Source organism: Pseudochaenichthys georgianus, chromosome 10, assembly GCF_902827115.2.
Source record: "Pseudochaenichthys georgianus chromosome 10, fPseGeo1.2, whole genome shotgun sequence".
In the NCBI taxonomy this organism is placed as follows: Eukaryota; Metazoa; Chordata; class Actinopteri; order Perciformes; family Channichthyidae; genus Pseudochaenichthys; species Pseudochaenichthys georgianus.
In genome coordinates, this window is record NC_047512.1 from 23,603,407 (window position 1) to 23,627,339 (window position 23,933).

Below are 23,933 nucleotides of genomic sequence, written 5' to 3' on the forward strand. Positions count from 1 at the left end.
TGAGGGGGCCTAGGCAAATGTCACCTTGCTTTACGTGGCATCCTTTCTTCTGTTGGTATAGGCAGTGGTAGAATAAGTAGTCACTAGTGTAGTGGTATCATACAAGATTCCCATTCTTGTGACCTGGGTTCGATTCCCGGGCGGTGCATGCAAGACGCTCTGAATATGGGTTGAGTAGGGGACGGAAGAATAGAGAAAGATACAGAACTCTGAAATAGGTAGAAGTACTTAAAAACTGTTCTAGAGTAAAATGAACTACTTTTAATAAAACGTTTGAATACCACATTTAAAGTCAAGCATTCATTTTGTTACTTAAAGTGTGAGAAAAAAAAAAGATCAGCACACTACAATAAAAAGAATTCATACAGGTTAATTAAGTAGTAGCCATCCATCTTCCTCTGAACAGGAAATAGGTGGTACAGTTAAACTTTCGGGGCCTTTTACGGATTACAATGAGTTGAATAGAAACATAATTAAAAATATTTTACATCTAAACAAATTTATAAATACACTGCTGTTTCTGGCCCTTTTAGTTGGGGGCCCGAAGCAGTTCTGCCTTGTCTAATTTTAAAGTATGCAGCTGCCTGTTCTTAAACAATAGTCACTGTCAAGAAAAAAATCAATCTTCATTGTCACATAAGCATCTTGCTTCTTTTATCACGGCCACTAATAAATTAAGCTGATTTGATCAAATGTGTCAATGGATAGGACCAGTGGTGTAAGAAGAACTGAAAAGTAGAACTCCTACTGTTTAAAAATACTCTGTTCAAAGTACTGATTGTGCATAAGGTCCCATTAGAATCATATTTATGAATTACTTTTATGCATTAATGTGTTCATCACTGCTATTAAAGGTGAATCTAATTTTAATTACTTTATATACTGCTGCTGGGAATCTTAACAGTTTATTTACATTTTAGTTTTGGCTAATCTGGATCTCTAAAGTAACTAGTAATTCGTTTTGTCAAGTAAATATAGTGGAATAAAAAGAACAATATTTGCTGCCAAAATGTAGTGGAGTAGAAGTACAAAGTAGCATAAAATAAAAATACTCAAATAATCAGAATTCCCCTTTTCAGAATCAGAATTCCTTTATTAGTCCCACATAGGGCAGATGTGTTGGCAAAGTCTAAATAGTAACACTTTAGTATAAAAAGGCATGCACAAAGTATTTAAAATAAAAATATATTCAATTTACAAAAGTACACATAGTTGATACTAAGTAGCAGCAGCAGTATTAAATTAAAAAATAAGTGTAGCACTGTAAAGTGGAGTGTGGTATACAACAGTCATTAGTCAAATGATTAAGTACAAGTACTCCAAAATCGTACTTAAGTACAACACTTGAGTAAATGTACTTCACTTGATTACAATACTGAAAAGGACTCATAGGAGGACGTAAGGGCCATGACTGTGGTAAGGGGCCCTTTTTTAACTTGCAAATGACACGTTTCCCAGTGAGGCCCTGGCCCTTTAAGAGCCAGCTCTTCAGCAGCGGTGAGAGCAGAGCTCAGAGCTGAGTCGGAGACTGCAGCACATCCTCAGCCCACCTGACAGCCAGCACCGAACACCGGACAGCCTCCCGGTTCACATCGATAATCACAGACCGCGTCCTGGTCGGGAATGGGGGGCACCTAGCCCGCTATCTAAATAACTAGATTCCCCTTGAAGCGGTAAAGGCTTACAGAGCACCAGAAAGATGGTTTCCTGGATGATTTCGAGGATGGTTGTGTGAGTACGGGCTTCATCTGTTGTTGTGCTTTAACGTAAGCAGCGGTTCCTCCATCCATCAGCTGTCTGAGGCTCAACGCCGCGCCAACAAGCTAGCATATGTTGTATGTCCCTATAAAGTTACATTTCAGTAATATAGAAAATACTGTGGGGTAAAGTGTTAGTTATACACAGAGCTAAGCTGTATCTATACTAACCTATATAACCGTCGCTCTGTTTAGAGTGATGCAGTGCAATGTGCATCCAGCCAATGCTAGCCTCTGGTAGCTAACGTCTGCTGGCTAACCACCTGACACATAATGTGTTGGCAAGGAAAGAAGCTGCTGGCTGCCCACATTATTCAAGTGGAACCTGCTTAGTATGCTAGCCTCGCTGCAGACAAGCAAACAGCTTTTAGAAAACACCACAGCCTAAATATTGCTGGGCTGTAGATCACCAATGTGTGTATAATGTGAGGCTGAGCCCAGCAGCCCAGTCATGGATGTCAGTCTGTCCATCCTTGCTTCCATCCAGCCATCCACGATTTTACCTTTTATTAAGAGCCAGAAAAATATGTATTTGTTCCATTATTGCCACATGTTAGAGTGACTTTACAAATGCAGTGATCTGTGGAGTAGTACCAGCAGTGTAGGCCTAGACTTCCACCTGTACACACTACATCCCCACAGTGTGGATGACTCAACTAAAGCTAGCAGCTGATCTCTTATGCAGACATTTGTTCCTGTATTTAGTGTCGTCTTATATCATGTGTTTGAATTTTCAATCAGGATATTGTGTTGTCTGATCACTCTGCCTCCACCAGATCTGGGTCATTCTACAGAAAAGGTGGAAGTGCTGTCACTTACTTTTGCAGACACCAACATACATGACGTTGACCTAATACTCACATTCATTATATATGTTGAATAAATAGAGATTGTCTTTGCAATGGTACTAAATAAAAAATAAATAAAAAATGGTTTTATACGTAAATTGCAATTTATTTAAAATGCCAAGTTCAAGGAAATGCCTTGTCACTTTTATCATACATGGAGTGGAGCCTATAGTTTTAATTGAAAAGATTTTTTTTCAATAAATAAATCAAATTTACATACCATTAAAAGCATTAAATATAACACTGAAATGGTAAAAAAACGCAAATTATTATTAATAATATCAAATAAATGTCAGTCACCCAAAATTACATCATTGGTGTTACTGCTACACAAAACGCTTTTATTTTGAAGTAATGTACTGACTCTGAAGTGCCTCCTGTAACAAGAGATCATTTGAGGCAGTGCAGTGGACAAAGACATAAGGAAAGTCAGATACTTCTTACTTTGTTTGTTAAAGGTGTCAGTTTATCTTCAAATTGTACATGCGTCTTTCAAGTCTGTCATGAGTGTTACTCATTGCATAGCCCTAGGGGTGAACATTTGAATGGCAAAATGTATTGTATTGAAGAGTTAAACGATTTTGATATTGACTGAAGCCACATTTGGTCTGACACATGGCAGCCATTTTGTTAAAATGGTAGTGTTTTCTCCAAATTGTCACTGGTGTTACTCTTCTTCTTGGTAACACGTAACACCAGTGACATTCCTATACAAATAAGCTTTGTATAAAAATAATTAAAATACTTTAAGCTCTACTTGTTGTGGATTCATCAAGTTAAGAGTTAGTTATTGCTATTTAACAGGTTTTAGAAGGAATATATTTCAGCAGATTTGTATCACCCAGATTCCACCTTTTCTGTAGAATGACCCATCTCCGTTACACCTTCAATGTTTTGTAGATTTAACCAGGATGTCGTAAAGCTTGTCAGTGTAACCCCCAGATGATGGTGTCTTTGAAAGGCCCAGGTGTAGATGTAGCTGATTACAAATGTTCTGCTTGTCTGGGTTACATAAAGAGAGGATAACAATGGCAAACATATATTTGTAGTGTATTTCAGCTGGCTCTTCTACTTTACTACACCACAGAAAGTTTGTTTTCATATCGCAGGAGAAAAAAAAAATCGCAATGTCAGTTTTTTCCGATATCGTGCAGCCCTAGCTCCCATACTCCGACAGAACCTATTTAAATGCTAAGAAAAACACTGGATATGCAGCTGGGAGCACAAGCCTCATAGTAAAACACCAGTGCTTGAATTGGGCCGGTACTCACCGGTACGCATGCAGTACCGGCACTTCTTACTGAGTACCGGCAAGGTGCCGGTGCTCATCTCATGAGGCATCTCATGACGCGCCACAGCAATAGACTAGAGCAGAAAAGACATCACATAACGTTAGCATTTCGAAAATGTTAGCGTGGCTTAATAATAGTGCGAAAAGACAGCGGTTGTCGCCAGACAAGGATTCCCTCTCTCCTTTCCTGCTGAAAGATGGTGAGTGTACTCAAGGACGAGGAGTCATTTAACCAGCCGCCAGTAGGAGTCAGGCTTTACTTTCTTTTATACCATAAAGAAAAAGGTAAATCTGTTTACAGTTGTTTCATATGGATGTTGAGAGGTATCCATATCTGTTCATTTTGGTCTCAAAGTGCACCAGATTGATGCATCTAACTGCAATATTAAAAAAAAAAACTTAAATCTTCCCGGGGGAGCAAGCCCCCGGACCCCCCTAGATGGTGTCCGGTCCACTCCCCATTTATAAAAATAACACTTTACCACTGCACCCCCTCTAATCTCAGATGCACCTTGAGCAGGGGCGGTGGGTACTGTAGGCTAGGGAAGGCTAAGCCTTCCCAAATATTTGTGTCACTGCATCCTGGTAAAATAAAAAAATATAATGTAGCCTATAATGTTTGTGTCTTTGACATTAGCGCTGCTATGCAGCCACCTGTGCCCTGTACTGCGAAGCCAGTTCAACAGACCCTGGATATGTTTGAGTTATCTTAACTAACCCTAACAAACGAGATCTCGCTAAGCGGTCCTACGACGTGGTTATCAACTCGGTAAATCAAGCCAGGGTTTCTCTCTCCTGCTGAGAGCACGTTCACGTGAAAGGGGCGGGGTTAGCTGGGTTAGCTACATTTGACCAATCACAAACAGGGACAAGTGTATTGACAGCGCAGCGTCATACTTCATTAATGAAAAGTAAATTAATATTAGACAAATATGAACTTTAAACATCCATGATTTAAACATATAATCCAGGATACAAGCCACATAGTTGCACCTGCAAGGAGAATACAGAACAACTGGTTAAAAAATAAATAATCTGCAGAGTGTTTGAATTATAGGTTTGAATGCGTACAACAGTTGTATGATCACTGCCCCACACACGAGTGGATCTGACTTTAATTACATTTGAGTGTTTTGTCAACTTAATGTGTTGCTTAAAAGAATACTTCTGCATACAGTATATGTGACAATGTAAGTGTTGCACGGCCAGATACGGCTTGAGAAGCTGACTCAGATAAGGAAATAATGTGATATTATATGATCGATGATCTGATTGATGATGTGATATGAATGACAAGTGCGACACTTCGGCATCTTCTCTGCATAGGCTACGGCAGTTTAAACTGTATTTCCTTTATCCTGTAATATGACTTGCTAGATTTAAACTCCGCACACTGAGCTCTGATTGGTCAGCATTGGTCTTTTCTATAGACGGCGGAGGCGGGCAGCGTCAGGTAAAAAAAAAGTTATTTAGCCTTCCCAAACCGGAGCCTCACGCGCCGCCTATGACCCTGAGTCATTTTGTTTAAGTACAGTGAGCCTTTCTAAAATATACAGTAAAGAGACAAACCCACCAGCATTATAGGATATACTATATGACTTTGAGCCAAATACTTGTTTTTGGGCTTTATAAATAAATTGACTTGAAACAGTTGCTGATTTAGAGTACTGGCACTTTTTTTATTCCAATTCAAGCACTGTAAAACACAATGTGAAAAACGTTTAATTTTGGTTCAGATAAAGTATCATTGGTCAATTAGCCCTTCACTCAGCATTTACTGTAGCATCCTGTCTCATCAGCACAAGTCACCACAGTGGTACAGGACGTGACCAAATGCACATCAAAGGCTCTGTGTGTGCATAGTGTCCCTATCTGCCCATGGACCAACACATGGTGACCCACCCCTGGTTCACTTTTGTTTGTTTTTCCAGTTTGTCCTGCTGCAGTCTTCCGGACTACATGATATATGATATCTTTTTACCAATAATCTGACGTGTGTTTTGACAAGCCACTGCCCATCAACTCTTTACTGTGACAACATCAGAGCCAACTTAGCTGACCTGCTTTTAAGCAGGAACACATTTCTCAACACCAGAGGCCATGTTGTCAAGCTGAATCCCCCTCCTCTGTCTGACCCACACTTCTCTGCTTTTTGCAGCCTTGCCTTTGGGACACTGTACCCAGCATATTCATCATACAAGGCTGTCAAAACGAAGAACGTGAAGGAATATGTGAGTATTACCTCTGGTTACAAAATCACAGCAGAATGCTTTTGAGCCCCGTCTGCTCTGTTTGAACTTTTAAGATATGAAGCCCCAGGCTGCAGTTTGCTATTTATTAGATAGTGTTTTAAAGTTTGAAATGCACGTTGCAGAAAGTAATGTAATACAAAGCCCACGGAGAGAATGTAGGACAGGCACACACTTGCCATAGTTTAAAAGGAGGACACGTATTAATCATTTGGTGTATTTGATGTTAGCAGCACTGCCCTTTCTGTCTCTTTGAGCCCTATCACAAAATATCGCTAACCAAAATACCAAGCATGTTTAATACAAATGAGCATCTCACAGACGGCATGTCACAGCAGCTAACCTTCATGAAACTGGGTCACTGAGGCATCACAATGACTAAAAGACTAAGTAATACCTTCACATGTTTATACTAGTATACTTCTTTTACATGGATTTCATGTTTTAACCTTAATGGAAATACAAAAAACCCACTTTCTTCAATATTGACTTTTTAAGACAGAAGACACTTTTTTTTAAAAAGAGGACATTTATTTTACGTTTGAGAAACACAAATGTCAGGGAAGTGTTTTGCCTAAGACACCCAGAGCTTGTCAAGTGCATGAAACCACCCCCTTGATGCCAACATAATTTGCAGTACAAATGTACTCTCTTATTTGTCATGATGTCCTAAAAAAGGCAGCATCTTGACTATTAATAATAAAAAACTCGAACACCATCCATTGACAATTAAGACATTAACACCAAGCTGATAGAAAGTTTGGCATTTGACAGCATGTTAAATAAAATGTAGAGAGTATCTTAACATAGCACAATCAAGTGGTTATGATGTTCAGATGGAATAACCAGTGTTGCCAGTGGAAACCAGGATGAAAAGCAGTCGTTTTTTTTTTTATAAATGGGGTCATTTATGCTTACCTCATCACTGCGAGGGAGGAGGAGGAGGGTCTCCTCCTGGCAGTTTACCATGGCAACCCCCTCCTTCCCCCCAATGGCTGCTCTAGCTGACGGCCAAAGAAGGAGCACATGAGGGATGGAGGAGGGAGGACGCCATTTTTAGAATGGATGTTTTTATTCCCCTCCCCTCTTGTTTCTAATGAGTCACATGCTTTATCATTATGTTTATTTATAGGTCTGCGTGCATGTTGCCTGTAAATCCCCTTAAACATACCCTTACCGTTTGTTTAACATTTAATACATCAAGATGATTTCATTATTGATAACTCAGTGCCGCAAGTGTTTGATATTGTTTCCTATTAAGCAAGTTGGTCTTTCATTTAGTTTGGACAATGACCTCCATTTCCCTTTTGTCTCCGGGACCTTATCCATGCATACTGATGTGATCTGACAGGACTGAAGCATATGTTGCACTTCTGCATTGTCATGTCTGTTTAGTCCACATGTCTCAGCATGTGCACACTGGATGCTGTAGGTTTTCATGTGCTATTTTTACGATGTTCTCTCACCATCTGTGTGTGTGTGTCTGTGTGTGTTTCCAGGTGAAGTGGATGATGTACTGGATAGTGTTTGCATTGTTCACTACAGCAGAGACGGCCACAGATCTGCTCCTGTCATGGTGGGTCAGGGGCTGCTCATGATCACGCCTTGTGCCAAACTAGCTTGTAATAAATACTCTAAAATAATATTTCATCTATGTAGCTTTTGTCCTTGATATGTGTCCTTGATATGTGTCCTTGATATGTGTCCTTGATACGTGTATTACAATGACTTAATAGCTCAGGTGTCTATACACTTTTCTTTCAATGTTTTTTTTTTTTTCCTCTGTGCTAACTCTTGTTTCATTACCCAGGTTTCCATTTTACTTTGAGCTAAAGATTGCCTTTGTGATCTGGCTCCTCTCCCCATACACTAAAGGTTCCAGTGTGCTCTACCGCAAATTTGTTCACCCAACGCTGTCCAACAAAGAGAAGGTTGGACCTTTTTAAACTTTTAGGTTTTTCTCACAAATTATACTGGTGTCTCATATTTGTTTTGATTGTCATTGTCTTCTTTGTACCAATACATTGTGTTTTTCCCCCTTTATCTGTTGTCCTGTGCTGTAGGAGATAGATGAGTACATAGCGCAGACCAAAGCCCGGAGTTATGACACCATGATGAAGTTTGGAAAGAGGGGTCTCAACCTCGCTGCTAATGCTGCTGTCACCGCGGCCAGCAAGGTGAGTGGTCTGCTGTGATAACTTGGACAAATCAATTGTTACAAATATTTCCTTTTCACTATTATTGATGTTTATTTGTTGATTTCTCTATTAAGTGGCAACAAATATTCCCGAATCCAGGGTAAAGTCTCAAATGTATTTTTATTTCTCCCAGACCAATAGTTTTTGATTTGACTAATTTTTGTAGCGCTAGATAATATAGTTCAGAGAGTTTCATGATAATGCCAGTGTTAAGAAAACTTGAAATTGTCACATAAAGTTGTGTACAGTACAAGATCAATGTTGTGAATTCAACCAAGTTTAAACTATGGTTTCCACCCTATGTGGTCACATGGGCTGTGGCCTAAACATCTCTAATGTATTTATTTTTAGAGACCTGAAGCTGTATCTTCCTTAGCTTGGGAAGACTACAGTACCAGGATGCGCTATCATCATGAATGTGTCTTGGATTAAACTAGACGCCATGATTTAACAACTTTAAAAAAAATCTAGGAACATTATTATCCTGACTTTTGCCAGAAATGTAGTTTTGACATTCAGCTCTCCAACCACTTTCAGTGCCGTACATGCACACCCTGCGTCGCTGTCTAGTGAACAGCTCAGGTCATTGCCAGATGTTTTCATGGAAATGTCTTTCCCCATGTCAAGGGTATTTTTTAAATCCTTGGTTTTGTTTAATTTGAGTCGGACAGAATTGGATATTTCCATGCTGTGACATATCTGAGTGTTTGATTTGCTGCGATGCCCAGGGGCAGGGCGTGCTGTCGGACAAGCTCCGGAGCTTCAGCATGCAGGACCTGACTCTCATCAACGCTGAGGATGAGCTGTCCCTGCACACTACGGAGACCCGCAAGAGACGGGACACCATGGATGACATGAGCTCAGGGGCCAGCACGATGAGCTCAGGGGCCAGCACGATGAGCTCGGGGGCCAGCACGCTGCCCCGGGCCAAGAGCACCGCTGCACGGCAGAGTAAGGCCACACACTCAACCCACACGGCCTCATTAGTGTGCAGAAACACAGGCATACACATCTGCATAAATCTATGCATCCTGTGTGTCATGTTTGTCTGATTTGGCTGGAGCGTTACCCATAAGGCCTCTTTTGTTTAAATCTCATCAGAGCAGGACTGGGGCAAAGTGGAGTCATGTGATTTAAGGCACTGCAGGATCGAAGGGGAGATGTGCAGTGGGGCGGGGGGGTGAAAGCATGTGATTACAGTGGGAGGACTCTTTGTGACTGCTCTGCTGGCTGTGTGGGCCTGACGGGCTGTGGACTGAATACTGAGCGACACACAGAGGCAGAGAAACAATGATCCAAGTGGCACATTGTAGTTTATACTTCTAAAGAAAGCGTGTTGAGAACTTGAAAACCCAGTCTAATCTTCAGGATCATTTGTACATGGATGTTTCTTTTCCGAACAATACAGTATATTGAAGGTCCTCTTACTGATTTTTCAAAGCTTTCAATCACCTTTCAGTTAATTAATGAATTATTTTTTTGATAATAACTACTGTATATAGTATGCTCCTGGAGCCGCCATACTATTACCAAGCACATTATTTAATTTTTTAGTCATAAAAAGAACACATTTGTAAATAGAAGTGGAGTTCTACTTTTTTTAATTTTATAGTAAATTGAAAATCTTTGGATTTTGCATTGGTCAAAGCAAGCAGTTTATATGTGTTGCCCCAATCCTTATTTCGGGAAAATAAATGTCTTATATCTTAAATCATCTCATGCCCCCTCAAATTAATCTTGCGTCCCCTTCCAACATATCCCAGATCGGAAGAACCACCGCTGTAGATGGTAACGTTTGGTGAGGGACTTCCAATCCAGAGTCCCTTTGGGGTCCCGATGGCTTGGAGCCGCAGACTGTGACCAAGGCACTCTAAAAAAATTTATGCACTTCTGAATACCCCTTAATTTTATTTATTTAAATTTTTAGGGCAATAAAGAAAAAAATCAAATATTACTATATTTTTTGCCAAATACCTCTATATCCAAGTTGCACCTACATAATTTAGCTATTATGCAGCCTCTAAAACCAGAAAAAAGTGGTATTATACCGTAGAGCCAGCATCCAACTTTAAACCTGGTGGAAACTACCTGTTTTTTTAAAATGTGGCCATTGGGTGTTTGTCCAATCCTGCAGCCCGCTCCTTGGCATCTGTGTCCCTTGCCGACGATGCGTCATCCCAACACGGCTCCGACCAATCAGACATGCGGACTGAACACTCTGATGAAGTGGATGAAGCAGTAGACAAAGCCCCCAAACGCACTACCAGTGTCAAGACAACCAAGAAACCTGCTGCTAAGACGGAGGTAAGGCATACGCACGCGCACACACACACACACACACACACACACACACACACACACACACACACACACACACACACACACACACACACACACACACACACACACACACACACACACACACACACACACACACACACACACACACACACACACACACACACACACACACACACACAGCAAAATGCCGTTTCCAGAATTTAAATCTCTTAAATCCTACAGTTGGCTATAAAGTTTGAACACACTATATTTGGACCAAATTACAAGTTTTAAAAGGTATCCATACTTATTTTTGCCGTTCCGTATATCAACAATTTTTCCAAAAACAAGACAAAGCTTTCATCGATCATTTTGGTTGTTTATTGTTCAAATATTGCAGTAATGCAAGATACAGATAAAAAATGCACTCTACATTTGATAGCATCTTTATTAGACCTCACCTGCATGTTAAATGTCCTTATCTTTTAAACCTTATGTTCTTACTTTGCAATGCAGGTGTTTTGATAAAAGTGTATATTCTCAAGTGGAAAGGGGTTGCATTACACTTTGTCCTACAAATGGTTGCTCTGTTTCCCATTCACTTCAGTCAGGGTTATTTTCAGACCAGACAAGACTCTGTGTGATTTCTAAAACCCTCTGTCTCACCCAACTCAGGTTGAACCGTTTGAACTGCTATCCATTTTTATATTGAATAGTTGTGTCTCTTTCCTTTTGTAGTTGTTAAATCAACTGTTCATTTGACCTGTTCCTCCTCTCTCTCTCAAAGACTCAAACCAAGACAGTGAAGAAGCCAGTGAAGAAAAAGACCACGACTAACAATGCAGAGACGCCGCCATGAGCCCTGATCCATCCAGCGGCCGACTCTCTCTCCAACGCATATACACTGTATATATATATCAAGCACTGAAAATGTGTCACTCTTGCAGTTTTTAGAGCAAAGTGCAGGTACACGGTCTGTGGGCACCCTTGGGTTGGGAGCAGTTCTTTAACATTGGCTCGGTTGTTGCACATTTTCTCCTCACGCTTTGCTTACTGTGAGCTCATCCCAGATTGAACAGACGGCCATGTTTTTTAGACAAGTTTTTAGTCTGATAATGTTTAGGCATACATTTAATTAATGCTCCTTTTTTCTTTTACCCCGACACACATCTGTCTGTCCCTACAGAGCGTTAGCTGCCCATGTTGCAGTTTTCCAGTCTCATTGATTCACCTCCTGTTGCTCTCATTGTGGCATTCTCAATAGAGGCTGATTTTGGGTGAAGTAACTCCAGTAAATACTACATTCTTCCTCCTTCCTCACTACAATTGGTGCCATTTTGTGTCTTCTGTTTCCTGAGTGGTTCTTAAAAATAACTCTCTGGGTGCTTTCAAGTCTGAGTCCTCATCTGCACTTGATCATGATAGAAATCCTGAGTTGTTGTTTTCGGTGATCACCAGTTGGCTTTAAGTTTACTGTGCCTGAGTTTTTTTCTTTTTAACTGAGGGGAAAGAAGTTGGTTGAAACATCCTCATTGCTGTTTCACACGTAAAGGTCGCCACTTATAACTACAGCTCTGCTCACCCCCATGTCCTATAGCTTATGCAATTGTCTTGCTTTACTGGAGGACTTTGATCAAAACTGTTTTGGTTCTCTATTTTAACTTCTTGCATATTGGGCATCTCAGCTTGTGGAAGAGTTCAGCTTCCCTGCAGCGGCCTGTTTACCTCCTGAGTGAGTCTGCTAAGTTAAGGTCTCGCTCTCAGCAACTTGCTTCCTCACTGCTTTAATGTGACTTTCATCTCATACAGTACTGCTGATGGAGTGGTTTGTTTAGTGTCGGCTTAGTTATCCTGCATATAGACTCCACCCTGTTATTTAACACACTTCTTCTTTTGGTCATAAGATGTTGGTAAAAAGTATGTTTGGTTGTTCATAGCCAGGCCTCTTAGGGTAAAGCTGTAACCCCCGTTCAATACAGTAGTCATGTGAGCAACATATCTGCTTTCATCACAGTAGAGGTGTGTGTATTGTTTGTGTTCAGCATTAGAAAGTCACAGAGTAGCTCTGCACTTTTCCCCAGCTGCGTGGTGACACTCTGCCTCGTTGTAATATCTATATCATTCATAACCAGGATTAAGCGAAGCAATATGGAAATAATTGAACCAAAATCAACATCAGGAGACAGAGGAATTTGTTTCTGATCCCTGTGCTGTTGTTCCAGATGTGGAGGAAGTGTCAGACCAGGCTCCAGGTGTTTCTCAACATACTGGACTTATGTTCTGTGGCGGGCTCTTCTGGTTGCCAGCCACTGCCTTTATGGTGGTTTCTTCCAAGAGCTCTAATGAGAGATTTAAAGCATGATACTACTTCTGCACTCAGCACTGCTGTCTGCGGAGTAACACTAGTCTGAACCCCTAGGGGGAGACAAACCCCACCTCAACTGCTGGCAGAGTTAATTAATAAGATGTGAACACAATGTAAATAATCTTCACAGTATAAACAGTATAAGCTTGCTTGCCTGCCTTACTCATTCTCTGGGCTTAAAAACATTCAATGTTTTAATAATTTAAGTTTGCTTTTTTTAATTCTTACTCTTGACCAATCTTATGTTTTGAAACCTGAAGAAGCTGGAACTCCAGTGTGGACTTCTCGTGTTAGATGTCTTGATTTTTGTATATTTAACATGTTGTTTTGTATTTTAACTTCTCTTCATCACAAAGTAAGAAATAACAGACTGAGTATAAACTGATGTTTGCACATATCGTGCTAAGTACTCTACTCAGACCGGTTCTTAAGTATTTAGGACCAACAGTCTGTTTACAACAAACAAAATACATGATTTCTTATCAGGATTCAACCCTTTGTTTTGATCTTTGTGTCCATGCCATTTGTAGAAATGTGTTAATTTATTTCCTCCGTTTGAAATCAATCTTGTAAACAGGGATTTTCATTTGTATATGGTTTGTGCCAATTCTTAAAGCTCCATGTGAAAAATAATTACAATGTGTGCTGAGACAATGGTATCTGACAAGGTCATGTATCAGTAATGAAACTAATAAAGGAAATCAAATCAGAGGGTCACTATCTTTTGTGCTGTTGAAAAGAATCCCTGTGTAGCTGGAGGAAGGAGCAACCTCCATATATATGCGCTTTGAGCACCAGGAAAAGCGCTTTATAAATGTAATGTATTATATATATATCTTGGTTTATTAAAAAAACTAAAGTAAAACAATCAAATACGACTTTTGTAATGTGACGCAGTGCTCTGATTTTGCACTGTTGTGTCTGAAGTAAAAGCAACTGGAGAATTACTTGGTTCTGAAAAAAGGCATAGTCATAGTTCAGGCATCTTTACTTCAATAAACACAACTCAAAAGTATAGAAAATCATAGTGTAGTATTTTTAAAACTATAAAATACCATAAAAAGGTATAGTACAGCATGTTTAACAAAATGTAAACTAGTTTGTTGTAAAAAAACTGTTTAGTGTGTCCAAAAATATCAGAAAACAAGTCATAGCATATTGTGTTGAAAAAAGTCAAAATATAGTCTTTTGCAAAAATATTTAAAGCTTTGAAATACATCCAAAAGAAATATCTGAGTAGTATCTGGAAGAAAATGTCAATTTGTTGGCACGTTATGTTGAATAAAAATCACAATGTCGTATCACAAAAATGTTAAGTCATGGTATAGGATGTCATGAAACAATCTTGGTATTGTATGTTGAAAAAAAAATCATTGAATCGTATGTTGGAAAAAAATCATTAAAAGTCTTAGTATATTGAGTTGAAGAAATAATTATAGAGTATATCAGAAGATGTGAAAAAGGGGATATAATTGAATGTCTGAATCAAAGTCTAAGTATAGTATGTGGAAAGATATCATAGAAAATGTTACTGTCGTTTTTCATGAGATATCTGAGAAAAGGTCACAGCATGACTTTCCATTTAGCTGACGCTTTTATCCAAAGCGACGTGCAATAATAGCAAATTGTATAGTATTTAAAAAAAAAAAAAACATAGTATATATGTATGTAAGACATAGTAGTATGTCAGAAATATGTTTACATTACTTGTTAGACACTTTTATCCAAAGCGACTTACATACTGAATATTGTGGGCAATCCCCACAGGAGAAGGTGAAGTGCCCATGGACACAACAACATGCTGACTGCAGTGGGGTTTGAACCTGTGCTTCCCTGTTCCAAACACCAACGCACTAGTCCACTACGCCACACACCTCCCTTTAAAACATGTTATATAGTATAACATTTAAAAACAAGTAATTGTACAGTATATCAAAAATATCCTTAAAAGTATATTATGTTGAGAAAATTCATCGTAAAGTATTTGAAAATAGAGCATAGTAAAAAAAGACATAGCATATTATGTAAACAAAAAGTCGAAGTTTAGTGTTTATACAAAAACGCATAGAACAGCATGAGATAAAACAATTAAAGTATAGTTTGTCAAAAAACTATTTCATAGTATAATATGGAAACAAATATCACACGAAAAAAACAAAACAACTTTATACCAAAAATGAAAACACCTCTAAACTTCTCAGAAATCCCACACCTGTGCAGGCGCATCAGAGGCAGAGATATTTTCCTGTGACAAAGACGCACAACGACTGAATGGCTGTTCCCTTCCCCTTCTTCGATATTGTTAGGTAACATCAGATCCTCCTTCAAACTCTCCAAGAACTTGGAGTTTCAGGCTCTGCACTTTCCCTCCTCACCTCATACCTCAAAGACCGCACCTACAAGGTAACTTGGAGAGGGTCCGAGTCCGACCCTTGTCAATTAACTACAGGGGTCCCTCAGGGCTCTGTTCTTGGTCCCCTCCTCTTCTCCCTGTACACAAACTCGCTCGGATCTGTCATTAGCCCGCATGGTTTTTCATACCACTGCTACGCTGACGACACCCAATTAATTCTGTCCTTTCCCCGCTCAGAGACCCAGGTCGTCGCACGCATCTCTGCTTGTTTAGCTGACATCTCTCAGTGGATGTCCGCTCATCATCTCAAGCTCAACCTTGACAAAACTGAACTGCTTTTCCTTCCGGGAAAAGATTGTCCCACTCTTGACCTGACTATCAACATTGGCACCTCGGTTGTTTCCCCGACCCAGACTGCAAGGAATCTGGGTGTGATCCTAGATAACAACCTGTCCTTCACTGCAAACATCGCTGCTACAACCCGTTGTTGCAGATACACGCTTTTCAACATCAGGAAGATACGTCCCCAGCTGACCCAGAAAGCGACGCAGGTTTTGGTCCAGGCTCTCGTCACCTCACGCCTAGACTACTGCAACTCCCTCCTGGCTGGTCTACCTGCATGTGCCATCCGACCTCTGCAGCTCATTCAGAATGCAGCGGCTCGTCTGGTCTTCAACCTTCCTAAATTTTCCCACACCACGCCGCTCCTCCGCTCCCTTCATTGGCTTCCGGTAACTGCTAGAATTCACTTCAAGACACTGGTACTTGCTACCATGCTGCGAATGGATCTGGCCCTTCCTACATCCAGGACATGGTTAAACTGTACACCCCAGCGCGTGCTCTACGCTCTGCATCAGCCAAATGACTCGTTGCACCCTCGCTGCGAGGGGGACCCAAGTTCTCATCAGCAAAAACACGTGGGTTTGCCATCCTGGCTCCAAAATGGTGGAATGAGCTCCCCATTGACATCAGGACGGCAGAAAGCTTACACACCTTCCGGCGCAAACTGAAAACTCATCTCTTTCGACTCCACTTCGAGCGATAGAATTACTAACAAAGAACTGCTAACAAAGCACTTATATACTAATAAAGGACTGGCTTATCTATAGCCAGTTGAGTAGCACTTGAAATACTTGGCTCTATGAAACCTGATGTACTTATATGATTCTGTTTTCTTCAAGGTTGTGTCTTCCTGGTCGAATGTATTTATTGTAAGTCGCTTTGGATAAAAGCGTCAGCTAAATGCAATGTAATGTAATGTACTGTAACATAAAGGAACAAGTATAGTTCAAACTACTTTGTCCTGTCAAATTCTGCATTATGTTATTTAACTCATTTTGGTAGGAGATCCAGTTGCTGATTTTAGGTATAGTCAAATGTGGATTATGTCCTTCCTGCCTTTACTCCATCCGCCCTCTGTCTCTTTTTCCATTTATTTGTCCTCGCCTACTTACGTGTCTCGTTCATGTCCACACACCTGTTGAACAGGCAGAGACATTTAGTTGCTAATGAGGGAACAAAGCCAACACAGTTTCAATGTGAGTTTTTATTATTTATTTCATTTAAGAGCTCAGGACAGATGCAGACAACAAACATCCAGACAAACACTTGAGTTAAAAAATAATTAGCGCACTAATTACAATTGGAACCCAACGGTATTATATTATCAAATAAAAAGAAAGCATCGTTCCAAAACCTGTACCAATAGTAATAATTCAACACAGTCTGAATGCCTTTTAGTGTTAAAAAAAGCCCAAAAACCTCAATGTTTTATTCAATTCAAATATATATACATATATATATATTTTTTTTACGTGTATATAAATATATCAAAATATAGTAATGACAATAAAATTAAATGTGGTGGTGCCCAGCAAACAATGTGGGCTTCGTAAATAATTGGACAGCCTTCTGGGGAAAACCTGGTCTGATTAAGAGAGACGGCATTCATCATACTTTGGAAGGTGCAAATCTCATTTCGGCATACATTTCAGGGCTTTGTGGGCTTAAATCCAAACTGGAGTTGAGACCAGGAGGCGGAGTCGCAGTTTTACACGCTTCTCTGCGCTCTCTCCTAGGCAGTCGTCCATAGGAATCCCGAACCCAATAAAATACCCAATATTAACGTGTGTGTGTCTGCCCAAGGACAATTTAAGGTAAAGCCTAATAGAGGTGTCATACATAATAACTTAATAAAAGTAAATGTAACAACTACTACAGTGCAACAAAACAGGAATATTAAATGTGGTCTCTTAAACATAAGATCTTATAGCATCTAAAGCAATATTGGTAAATGATTTAATATCAGATTATAATATTGATATATGCTGTCTCCCTGAAACTTGGTTGAGACATGAAGAATATGTCAGCATAAATGAGGCCACTCCACCCAGCCATATCAATACTCATATTGCCCGAGGCACGGGCCGAGGAGGTGGAGTGGCAGCAATCTTTGACTCAAGTTTACGTATCAATACTAAACCGAAATTAAATTATACCTCCTTTGAAAGCCTCGTTTTTAATAATAATAATAATAATAATTCCTTATATTTATTATAGCGCTTTTCCAGATGCTCAAAGCACTTTACAAATACACATTACACATATTTTGTATACATGCAATGGTCACTGTGGACAATACCCACAGGAGCAAGTTCAGGTGAAGTGTCTTGCCCAAGGACACACCGGCTTTACAGACGCAGCAGCTGCGGGTTTCACCCCTTGATCTGATGATCATTGCACAGCGCACTGCGCCACACCGTCCATCTTCACGCCTCGAGGTCATCGAGGCGCTTTTACAAGTATACATTAGTATCATACATGTACTGTGGACAATACCCACAGGAGCAAATCCGGGTGAAGTGTCTTGCCCAAGGACACAACGGCCTGACGCAGTGGCGGCGGGAGCGGGTTCCGAACTGGAGTTCCCCAGCACCCCCCTTGATCTGATGATCGGATGCACAGACCACTGCGCCACCCGTCCCACGTTTTAGTCATAAACTGTTACGCATCCGACCTGGAAAACTTTGCAGCCAATCTTATTTGTTACAGTGTACCGTGCACCAGGTCCTTATTCAGAATTCTTATCAGAATTCTCTGAGTTTTTATCAACTTTGGTACTTAAAACAGATAAAGTAATTATCATAGATGACTTTAATATTCATGTTGACGATGATAAAAATAGCCTTACTGTTGCATTCAACTTTATATTAGATTCTGTTGGTTTCTGTCAGAGTGTAAATAAACCAACCCACTGCTATAATCGCACTCTCGACCTTGTTCTGATTTATGGTTTTGAAATTGAGCAACTATTAGTCGAACCGCATAATCCTGCTTTATCCGACCATATCTTAGTAACTTTTGAAGTACTGTTACTAGACTACAAAGCATTAGTCAAAAGCTCCTGCAGCAGAAACCTATCTGTTAGTGCTATAGCCAAATTTAAGGAAGAGATTCCACCAATACTTAACTCGATAGCATGTCTGCATGTACGGGAGGAAACGTATACAAAATGTACACTACCCCAAATTGATCATGTTGTTGATAGTGCTACAGATGCGCTGCGAATAAAATTAGACTCTGTTGCTCCTTTGAAAAAGAAGAAAATAAAACAACATAGATTAGCTCCATGGCATAATGCCGAAACCCGCAAAATTTAGGTCCTATCTATCTGAACGCTCTCAGTTTGTACGTGTTAACGATGAATCTTCCACGCAAACCAAAGTTAGCCATGGAGTGCCACAGGGCTCAGTGCTCGGACCTATTTTGTTCACATTATATATGCTTCCGTTAGGCAATATTATAAGGAATCATTCTGTACATTTTCATTGTTATGCGGATGATACTCAACTATATTTATCAATCAAGCCTGATGAAAGTAATCATCTAAATAAAATTCAAGACTGCCTCAAGGACTTAAAACGTGGATGACCTTAAACTTTCTGATGTTAAACATGACTAAAACTGAAGTTATTGTACTTGGCCCGAAGAATCTACGAAACAAATTATCTAAAGATATACTAACTATGGATGGCATTAATTTGACCTCCAGTGAGACTGTAAGGAATCTTGGTGTTATAATTGATCAGGATTTATCCTTTAACGCACACATAAAATCAATTTCAAGGACCGCCTACTTCCATCTACGTAACATTGCAAAAATCAGGCCTCAAAACGATGCAGAGAAACTAGTCCATGCATTTAGTTACTTCAAGGCTGGATTATTGTAACTCTTTATTATCAAGATGTACCAAGAAGTCAGTCAAGTCGCTTCAGCTGATTCAAAATGCTGCAGCTCGTGTACTAACCAGAGTTAGGAAAAGGGACCACATTACTCCTGTTCTGGCTGCCTTACACTGGCTCCCTATAGAACACAGGATATAATTTAAAATTCTTCGTCTCGCCTACAAAGCCCTTAATGGGTAGGCGCCATCTTACCTTAAATAACTCATTATACCCTACTATCCTACTAGGGCATTGCGTTCCAAGAATGCAGGGTTGTTGGTTGTTCCTAGAGTCTCTAAAAGTACAATGGGAGCCAGAGCCTTTTCTTATCAAGCTCCACATTTGTGGAATCAGCTTCCAGTTTGTGTTCGGGCGGCAGACACCCTATCCGTTTTTAAGAGTGCGCTTAAGACCTTCCTTTTTGATAAAGCTTATAGTTAGGGCTGATTAGATTCAGCCCCTAGTTTTGCTGATATAGGCTTAGTTTGTCGGGGGACATCTTACTTCTTCCTTCTCTCTGTCTATACCTGTGTACTCTTATGTTCCGATTAACCCAGCTTCCCCACATTTCTTGCTTTTTGGTGTCTATATACGCCGGGATCCGGAGTCATGGATGATCCTGCGGTCCTGGATCACGAGCCCTGGATCTTGAGTCGTGGCTGTGGTCCTGGATCATAGGTCCTGGATGGATATCCTCGTGGATTCATCTTCCTATTATACACACATGCATTTCCAAACATTTCGACTACCTATGTTGCAAATGTATTATCTTTTCAATTTACACACGGCATCTTTTGCACGTCTGTCCGTCCTGGGAGAGGGATCCCTCCTCTGTTGCTCTCCCTGAGGTTTCTCCGATTTTTCCCTTTAAACTGTGGGTTTTCTCCGGAGGTTTTTCCTTGTACGATGTGAGGGTCTAAGGACAGAGGGTGTTGTATTGTCATACTGATATTCTGTACAAACTGTGAAGTCCACTGCGACAAATGTAACATTTGTGATATTGGGCTATATAAATAAACATTGATTGATTGATTGATTGATGTTGTGTCACATAAATTCTGACCAAAATGAAGTATTTATCAATTCAACATAATCTCCCTCCTCCACCTCAGCGCCCAGCGGGACCTGGTATATCTGGAAGAAGCCGCTGTTACCCAAAAATAACCTAAGATCACTGATAAATAGTTTGACTACTGCATTGTTGAAGTCTGATGCCAATTGTTTTATAATGGGAGACATTGAACAATAGTTAACCAATTCAATCCAATTTTCTCTCAAAGTTGCAATGATTGTATCAGGGAACTCTGGGGGAAATTTGATTGAGTCGATGCATTCCGATCCACGATCCAAATGCTGACTTTTCAGAAATCCTTCAGAACTGATTGCCAACCCGCAAAGAGCACTGTGAGCAGACTTAAAGGCTATTTGTACGTCTCTGTCATCTTTAAACATTTTGATTTGAGGGCGTATAGCATCATTTTTTTCTCTTAATTTTTTTATGTCCAGTGTAAAGTGGATTTTCTGGTCAACATATGGATAAAGAGCACTGCTCATACTTAAGACGTCAGAATACGAGAAATCTTTAAGGATATCTGGTCCACTTAGTCCCCAAGGCTCTGAGAAGTACACTCCAGTCACAATGCCACATTTCCTGTACCATTGATAGGCATTCTGATAAAGTTGAGTCATACAGTTACAATATGTATTTCCTCTCTTTAAACATGGACTATAATAGGTATATATAAAAATGTTTCGAACTTCGAATCCAAATTCCTTAATAATTGATCAATTTCTTCATATTAAAGTTTCCTCACGTGTGTTTGGTAAATTTGGTGGAGGAGGCTGAATTGTTACGATGAACTGCATAAACAAGTTTAGTTTGAATTCTTTCACCATTTTTCATTAAAACTCCAGCATATGCATATTGATTATGGTGGTCCTTAAGACGGTGTTTTAGGAAAGATGGCCAAGGTCTCCCGTCCAATGCTGCATCAATACTGAATCCAGGTTGCAATCTTTGAAAAAAAACGTCATGAATTTTTGTAAAAAGCTTTTTGTCAGGAGAACATTTGTTTGTTGGGTCAAAATTATCCATTTCCTCTGCTTCTTTATGGCACGGGGTTTGAAAACAAACTACCTTTTGTTTACTAACATCAAAGGAAACTGTTCTGAAGTGGGGCTGCTTGATAAAACCCTCCCTCTTAGCCAATCGTGTGGCCAATCTTTGGTCGCCATGCCCCAGTATTGCTGTACGTATGCAGAGCGTGGGAGCCCTGATATTGTCTTTAGAGGTTTTCACTTTCGTGTTGCTTCAAAAGTTGTCTGTAAAACGAGACTTTCCTGAATCCCAAGGGTCAAAGGCAAAGCAGACAATCGACATACATTTAATTTATTTATTTATGTAACTGTATTTCTCTTTCAAAGTACTCACTTAGTATGTTAACTTCCTGCCAGTAACTGATACAACTTAAAAAAGAAAATTACAAATAAAAATCCCAATATTTCAGAAAATATAAGGACTGTTTTCAGAGCTGGAAGAAGCACTCAGATTGTGCTTTTAATTAAAAGTAGAAGAACCAGAGTGTAGGAATACTCTGTTACAAATTAAAGTCCTGCATTCAAAATGTTACTCAAGTAAAAGTACAAAAGTGTTAGCATCGAAATATACTTAAAGTACCAACAGTAAAAGTACTTAATATGCAGATTGGACCATTTCAGAGTAATATATATGATATGATTTTATTATAATAACCCTTATCAACGCTGGTAAAGGTGCAGCTAGTTGTATTGACTTTGTATGCTGCAGGAGAGCTGGATTTACTCCAGGTCTGATTTAAGAGTTGATTATATTTCACATTATTAATCAAAATCTGTCAAGTAACTACAAGTATTACATAAATGTAGTGGAGTAACAGTACAAGACTTACCTCTGAAGTAGCTAAAAATGGAAATCCTCAAGTAAAGTACAAGTACTTCACAATTGTACTTAAGTACAGTACTTGAGTAAATGTACTTAGGTACTTTCCACCACTGACTGTTTTTACAACCAAGTCCAATTCAATTATATTCAAAATGTGTTACCTGTTGGGAAAATACTGAATGTACTCTTCTAATATCAGAGTAGCACATGATAAGAAAGGCCATAGGTAGCTGTGTACTTAGCAGGATGTATGATTACCTAGAAGAGTGTCAGGACACACTGTTTTAGACATATGATGCTATGTGACAACGACTAACATGATGATTCCTCTATGGAGATAGACATATGACTGTCATGTTTATTGCTTACGTGGGCCTTAGCTAATCTGAACTAAACATTGAATACTGCTTTGAACCAGTATTCTGCATCTTGTGACTGTGACACATCCTCTCTTGTATGTAAGGCATTTGAAGGACTCTGTTCTGGGAACTATTTGTCCCACGCAGCTCTGTGTGTGATGACCACTTCCATTCTTGCAAGGATAATACATACATGTATCCTGATATTGAAGCTCAAGCCGGTGACGAGTGATATTTTCCTAACATTACCTAACAACCTTTCTTAGTAATGTTATATTTATGAATGCAAACCAATAATGTAAAAGCATTTGAGTCTAAAGATGCAAATCAAAATAGACTATCTTCACGACCACTCTAATTATTTTCAATCCCTTTTCTTTTCCCACTTCCAAATCAAGCAGCTGACTAAATGAGGTTTGCTTCTTTAAACAAATAAATCAGATGTTGCCACAACAACTGTGAGCCAATCATCTCTTTCCTGTTGTGGTGCTTGTCAATGTTGGATTTGATTAGATGTGAGTATAGGGGGAATACATCAGTGACCAACTGCCACCTGCGGAATCTCACCCCAAATACCAATAGCCTTAATCAACAAATAATATAAACACGTTCAGTGAACCAGTTTGAACAGATACATCATAATAAACTGGGTGTGTATATAATAATCTTGTTAATGCGTTAAAGGAAGTGGAAAGGATTGCTAGAAGGAAACAGAAATGTTGTTAAAATATACTATAAATATCAAATACCCACAGTTAGGCGGCTTTTTAATATTACAGCCCATGATTGTTGAACAGCCTAAGAAAGACCAGAGGACCTGGTTTTTAATTGATATGTGTACTACTAAATCTAAGACCAAACTGGTTTTCACCTTGGCCAGGGAAAGGCAGTACGTTTTGTCAAGTAAATTCGAACCATTGTTGCACCACAACTATGCATCATACTTTTGAGGAAACGAAAGTGAGAGGTGTATTAAACGTAACACTCTGAATTCACTTGGCTGTTTGATGTACTTTTGTAAACTGTTTTAACCAGTTTACAACCTTCTTTCTAGTGCAGTATTTCTGTAATGTAAAACATATTGATATT

At 39.6% G+C, this 23,933-nt stretch overlaps 1 protein-coding gene across 1 annotated transcript; it reads left to right on the forward strand.

Annotated features, from left to right (window-relative positions):
- Positions 1-1,444: 1,444 nt before the first annotated feature.
- Positions 1,445-13,699, forward strand: reep2 (receptor accessory protein 2). The gene is made up of 8 exons (XM_034093076.2): positions 1,445-1,731; positions 6,055-6,127; positions 7,645-7,721; positions 7,956-8,076; positions 8,209-8,322; positions 9,072-9,294; positions 10,478-10,647; positions 11,411-13,699. Exons 1-8 carry the CDS (start codon positions 1,700-1,702, stop codon positions 11,480-11,482), a joined length of 882 nt encoding a protein of 293 aa, XP_033948967.1. The 5' UTR covers positions 1,445-1,699; the 3' UTR covers positions 11,483-13,699.
- The last annotated feature ends 10,234 nt before the right edge of the window (positions 13,700-23,933 follow it).